Here is a 7,078-nt window from a genome sequence, read left to right as displayed (position 1 = left end):
GCACATTTGCAGGAACACGTCCCTATATGGCACCCGGGGAGTTTGACGGACACTATACAACTAAAGCAGACATCTTTTCGCTCGGTTTGATATTCTATGTCATCTGGACAAGGGCCGGTCTCGGTCAGAATCATGGGGTGTTTTTCAATATCAACGGCCAAATGATGGGCCTTGGAGAAGCAATGAAAGTAGATTTTTGCCAGGGCGGAATGAGAGATAGCTTTCAGTATACGCTCGGGCTTAGCCAACTGCCGTTTTACTTGAGGAACCTGATGCGTTCTATGCTAGATTACAACCCGCATAAAAGGCCCAACGCCGCTCAAGTACTGCAGTTCTTCAACACCACGGGGCTAGGAAATCCAAGAAATTTTGTTTACCCACAGGGGGTGCGCCGTATCTGTCAGCTAATTGCCACATGAATCTGCTACCAGGCTACTCACAGAAAGTGGGAACTCTGCTGCCACGATGGAACTAAAATAAACTGAAACTAGTCAACTTCAACTTGGACATCCATATATATATGTATATATATATCCTGTTCAAAACAGATCAGTGTAAAAAGACTCTATCTATGCTGGTAAATATACACCTATAACACATCAATCTAATCTAATCTAATCTATGCGTTTACCACTCCTGGGTGGACGGCTTAATGCCTAACAGGCCTTGCGACCCAATTAGAATTTAGAATTTATAAGTTGATTTTTGTGTCAATATAAACGTCGTTATCGCCAAAGGCAACAGGCGAAAAGCGATAGGAGATAGGTCATTCCAAGATCCAAGAACAGCTGGAATGACTTGTGTTTCTGCTACTTATTCTCTCTATTATACCAGTTATATTAACTATTAAATTTTAGTATAATTTTAGGCTTGCACATAGACTTCGCGTTCTGTACGTGATTGGTCGATCGACCAGTATAAATCTAATAATATATTCGGCCAGATTTTATTTGAATAAATTTATGTTTGAAAACGTTAAACGTTCTAACTTAAATTTAAAGATTGATGAACAATTCTGTATTAAATGTTTCTTTGTCCCTTAAGCAAAGGGATATTCAGCGTTTGACAATTTCTCAGGGTCTCACGCTTACCAGAACGCATAAGAGATTCGTACGACGTGTGAACAGCCATATAGTATTGATGTTGGAAATAGATCTAACTTCCATAGGCAGGTCATTCCATAATTTAGGAGCCATATCAAAAGTATATCAGAAATTATGGGATATCATCGCCGATATTTTTTCGGGTTGCCTATCACTAGGGCTTTCTTAAAAAATATCAGAGATGGTATCCCATAATTTCTAAGCTACTTTTGATATACTTTTGTGCATATACAAAGGATCAAAATTTCTGCATATCGCTGTATACATATATATTTATATATAAACTAAATCAAGACTTTTGGAATTGATTCATTGTTTAATGCAGCAAATCTCTTTCGTATGGTCGCAATGACCACACTCATCAGGCAAGTTACAATGAATGACCGTTGGTGTAATCCGCTGGCATTTAGAATAAAATTTTTTTTTTTTTAAATTAAATATATATAATATATTTACTGCTCCTTTAATGTTGAGCACTCTAGAAAACTATTCTACGAAAATAAGTTAAGTATGTATATATATATATATATATATATATATATATATATATGTACACTCGATTGCAGAAACGTTGTAGTATACATTTATGCATTTATACAAATACCTAATGAGATGCATATTGCAATTTTACTTTTTTAACCCTCAAAACCAGTTGATTTATAATCTGTAGGATGTAAAACACGAGAATAAAATATTTTGACGTTCATTGAATGAAACAAATAATAAATAAGGCGAGTTTTCTGTTTTGCATATCATTAAATATACTGAATAAATTAGGTATTTGTATAAATGTATACTACAACCTTTCTGCAATCAAGTGTATATATATATATATATATATAAGAAATCTGTGAATCAATTTTCCGTAAAATAGTGCTCAATACATCGATAGAAGTAGAGCAGAATATTTGTTTGAGAAGAAAAAGTCAAGACAACATTTTTCCCGACAAGCCTGTTTCGTGAATTGCTTCACTCTTCAGGGGATTTAATGATAAGAATATTCGTTACTATCATTTATATAGAAAAAGTATACATAATTAATTAGTGGATGTAGTTTAGCTGTTGCGTAATAATGCTTTGTTTCTGTGGCGGCATGAAGATACAAGTTCGTTGCGCTTATTTAATGATGAGAGTTCCGGTCGATAAATTATTAGAAACTTTTCTTTAAGACAAAGGTTACATCTTTTGCTGGAGCTGTTGTAGGCGGAGCTTGAAGATAGGACGCGCCATAAAATGGAGTAGCTGATATTACCGTGCTTGAGAGTCCAGATGTATTTGCTGAGTTCAGTCGAGTTTTTATGTTGTTCGTGGCGAACTACGCACCAACCGCGACCACAAAACGCAAAAACAGACAACGAAACGGCATACTCTGGTACAACCCCCCATTTAGCAAAAATGTCAGCACCAATATCGGACAGAGATTCCTTGGCCTAGTTGATAAAAACTTTCCTAGAGGCCATAATCTTAGGAAAGTCTTTAACCGTAACACCATCAAGATCAGTTACAGCTGCATGAACAATGCCAAACAAATCATTGACAATCATAACAAGCGCATTTTACATCCACCGAGAGACGACAACGACACCGCAAACAACACAAAGGACAAGAAAACATGCAACTGCCGACAAAAGAACAATTGCCCGCTTAATGGCAACTGCCTCCAATCATCAGTTGTATACCAAGCCACCGTCACAAGAAAGGACAACAACACTACCGCAACATACATAGGACTCACAGAAAACGACTTCAAAACAAGATACAGAAACCACACCGCCTCATTCCGCCACGAACAACATAAAAACTCGACTGAACTCAGCAAATACATCTGGACTCTCAAGCACGGTAATATCAGCTACTCCATTTTATGGCGCGTCCTATCTTCAAGCTCCGCCTACAACAGCTCCAGCAAAAGATGTAACCTTTGTCTTAAAGAAAAGTTTCTAATAATTTATCGACCGGAACTCTCATCATTAAATAAGCGCAACGAACTTGTATCTTCATGCCGCCACAGAAACAAAGCATTATTACGCAACAGCTAAACTACATCCACTAATTAATTATGTATACTTTTTCTATATAAATGATAGTAACGAATATTCTTATCATTAAATCTCCTGAAGAGTGAAGCAATTCACGAAACAGGCTTGTCGGGAAAAATGTTGTCTTGACTTTTTCTTCTCAAACATATATATATATATATATATATAAACTAAATCAAGACTTTGGGAATTGATTAATGCTCTTGTTTTACATTGCAAGCGTTGGTAAAGTTGTTGAATTCTTGTAATATTATTTGTTAGAAGACTAGGTTAAGGTCACGTGACGCGAATGGAAGAGACTGGAAAATTCTCTAGAGTGCTACAGCATCTATGCAGGTGGGCAGTCTGATTGGTTGCAAGGCTAACTATAATTAAAAGTCCTATTCCAAGAATTTTATTTTCGCTTTGAATCTTCTACATCACCACAAGCAAAGGTGAGAACCCTTCGATACATTGACCTACCAATTCAAGTTTAAAGTTCAATGATTTAAGGTTTTGAAAATGTTTTTAGTCAAAAGAAAATGCTACACCCGATTAGAAGTGTTAGGAAGAGGCGCTTTTGGCAAAGTATACAAAGTGAGAGAGAATGGCAGATCAGGGAGTGTTTACGCGCTGAAAGAAATCGAAGTTGAAAATAACGAGGCAGTAAACAAGGCGAAAAAGGAGGTTGGTATATTGGACAAGTGCAGACACGATCATATTGTACGATTCTGCGGTCTCGATACAACTAAGATTTCCAGATCTACTTTTGTTCTGATTTTGATGGAGTACTGTGAAGGCGGAAATCTCAACAGTCGTCTAGCAAGAACAAGTGATAAAGAAACTAACCTACGATGGATGAAAGAGTTGGCCAGTGCTATGGATTATCTGCACTCCAAGAACATAGCTCATCGAGATCTGAAGCCAGAAAACGTACTACTGACGGCCCAAGATTCCATCAAGTTGGGGGACTTTGGTCTCGCCAGAGAGTTCGCAGCTGTCAAACAAGTTAATGCAACACGATCAATCAATCAAGTCCTTAAATCCCAAAGTACATATTACATGGAAACATTCGCAGGATCACCTTAATGGATGGCACCTGAAGTGTTTGATCACAAACACTATACAAAGAAAGCAGATATCTTTTCGCTCGGTACAATATTCTACTCCATTGTTAAGCGAAAATACCTAATCACCCGTTCTGGCATGAAATACTTTGGAGCATTTGTCAAGACTACCTGTGGTCAAGAGATTGGCCTTGGCATGGCGATGAGAAAAAATCGTTATAATATGGTGCCGCTGGATGGATTACCACACTCTACGAGGGAGCTGCTTCGTACTATGCTAGATTACGATCCCAAGAACAGACCCACCGCAAAAGAAGTACTTCAAAAGTTACAACCTTAGTAACATCAGGCTCACAGAAGAAGAAACCACTCACATACAAGCACATCTGTTTGCTTTTATGAATTTTCCCTGTTAGCACCACTTATAAATAAACTAGAGTTTTCCGATTTACCGGTACAAACGCGGTTTTGGCACTCAATAGTACCAGACGATAATACCAACTTTAAATGTTCCAAATTATAGCACCTTAAATTCTCTGTTTGTTGGTCGTTTTTAAAACAGAGATAAAAAGGGATAATCTAAAGGTCTGGGGAATAAAATTTTGCTTTTTTGACTAACTATTTCGGGATGGATCTGGAGAAATTTGACATTTATTTTTCCTTTTAACAAGTATATTTTTTAGTCACAAGTATAAACATAACATATTTTATCAACACAAGCACATGTGTTATTAGCACCAAACACACCTACTGCGTAGCTAGATATATATTTATTTAATATAGCCGTTAGCAAATGATATGATAACGATAGCGGCGTCAATTTTATTCATCGTCCAACTTCATTGAAGAGCATATTAGTAAAAAAGTTATGACTTTCATATCGTTTGAAGTGTAAGCATGGACATAAAAGCTAACAAGAAAGCTATACTGGCAATGAAGATTTAATAATAATAAACATTAACAATATCTATATTTAATCCGCATGTGCGGGTAAACTGGCCAAGCTACAATGAACAAAATAAACTAAAACCCAGGACCTCGGTTAACTTACTGGTAGTTAAATACCAGTAGTATGGGGTTGGTTGAACCAACGCAGCACCCTTCATCAAACATAGTCTCACGCTGTTCGACTATGTTTAATAAACGCCAACCAACCCCATGCTACACGTATGCTAACAGTTATGCTTGTTGGGTATTTGTGTATAAGATATCTGATAGTATATATGGAATCCCAAAGCAACTTTAGTACTGTTACCATACCTGGGAATGGTTCTATAGAAGTTAACGCATTTTGGGATAGGTCGCTACGAAGGATAAGGAATACGTTGGAGGATAAGCTAGAAGAAATAGGAGCTATCAAGTCAATCATTTGGATAGATATAAATCTAGAGAAAGATGGATTGTATAATTATGTTACTTTAAGGCCTCGGTCTTTGACCATAGTCAGCGACTAACGTTGATGAATTACTTGCTGAAGCTAATGAGGGCCTCTTAGAATCCTTAGCCAACTACCTTAGGGAAGGATCAGGATGGACATTAGAGGAAGTACTAGGGATAGAAATTAACACTGCTAGGTACATTTTGATGCAAGGTGCGAGCTATGTGCCACTACCTACGTGGATAGAAAGAAAGAAGGCAATCGTTAACGTGAAGAACAATGACAACAAATGCTCTATGTGGGCAATAAGGTCTGCGCTATATCCAGCAAAGGTAGATCCTAACAGGGTTAGCAAGTATCCAACAGACGATTTGAATTGGGATGGCATCGAATTCCCAGTGACTTTAGAACAAATCGACAAGTTCGAAGCTCAGAATGACCATAGGATAAACGTTTTCACCTGCAGAGAAGGAGAAGTGATCGTTCCGATGAGATTTAGTAAGGACCCTACCATACATTTGTTTTACTACGGAGGACATTATTCCTGGGTCAAGCATTCTAGTCGCTTGTTCTATCGCTTGACGAAACACGGTGGTAAGAAGCACAAATGCTTTAGTTGTCTATTACCATTTACGTGTGCGAAACTCTTGGAGGAACATTCTGAGATATGCCTTGGAGTTGCTGAAGTTGCCACGCGCATAGAAATGCCTGCTAAGAAGGAGTTCTTTTACCAAGATCAGATTAAGCAGCTTCCAGTACCCTATGTAATTTACGCTGACTTCGAATCTTTGATAGTTCCTAAGGCAGAAAAGAGAGGCAATACAGAGAGGACAGCATCCCATGAGCTATATGGATATGGGTACATTTTAGTACGCCAGGATGGTCACACAGGAGAACCGCAGATTTATAGAGGTCCTGATGTAGCTAGTAAGTTCTTAGTTGCCCTAAGGGAGGAGGAAACGAAGATAAGGGCTGAACTAAGGAAGAAAATTCATATGATATTTACCTCTAGGGCATGAGCAGGCATACAAGCTAGCTAAGACATGCCACATATGCGATACTAACCTACTAAGATATGGTAGGAAAGCATAGAAAGCCTGGAACAAAGAGGGTGTTTACCTCGGAGAAGCTCACTGGGGTTGTGGTAGATATGAGAAGAAAGGTCGCGTTCCCAAAGGCACCCAGCCTAATACTCACTGCATTTGCTGCCAAAAGCCCATAGTGGAAGAGTTTTACATGGACAAAGTTAGAGACCACTGCCATATTACTGGTAACTTTAGAGGAGCTGCACACTGGAGTTGCAATGCTAGCTTTCGCATAAACCCTGAGATGGAGATTCCAGTATTCTTTCACAACTTGCGCGGATATGATAGCCATTTTCTACTACAGAGAGTTGAGGAAGAACAGGTATCCTGCATACCAAACAACAAAGAGAAATGCATGTCAGTTACCACTGGTGGACTAAAGTTCCTAGATTCTCAACAGTTTATGAATTTTAGCCTCGCTAGTCTG

At 38.2% G+C, this 7,078-nt stretch overlaps 1 protein-coding gene across 1 annotated transcript; it reads left to right on the top strand.

Annotated features, from left to right (window-relative positions):
• Nucleotides 1-3,452: 3,452 nt before the first annotated feature.
• On the top strand, nt 3,453-5,141 carry LOC116303733 (uncharacterized). Its single transcript, XM_031713319.2, has 2 exons — nt 3,453-3,478; nt 3,654-5,141. The coding sequence occupies exon 2, from the start codon at nt 3,905-3,907 to the stop codon at nt 4,208-4,210; it is 306 nt and encodes a 101-aa protein (XP_031569179.2). The 5' UTR covers nt 3,453-3,478; nt 3,654-3,904; the 3' UTR covers nt 4,211-5,141.
• Nucleotides 5,142-7,078: the final 1,937 nt, after the last annotated feature.

Source organism: Actinia tenebrosa, unplaced genomic scaffold (assembly GCF_029948245.1).
Source record: "Actinia tenebrosa isolate PJP-AT-01 unplaced genomic scaffold, QUT_ActTen_1.0 PGA_scaffold4__44_contigs__length_22323623, whole genome shotgun sequence".
Classification (NCBI taxonomy): domain Eukaryota; kingdom Metazoa; phylum Cnidaria; class Anthozoa; order Actiniaria; family Actiniidae; genus Actinia; species Actinia tenebrosa.
Note: the sequence above shows the minus strand (reverse complement) of the source record. Positions and strands in the feature narration are given on the sequence as shown.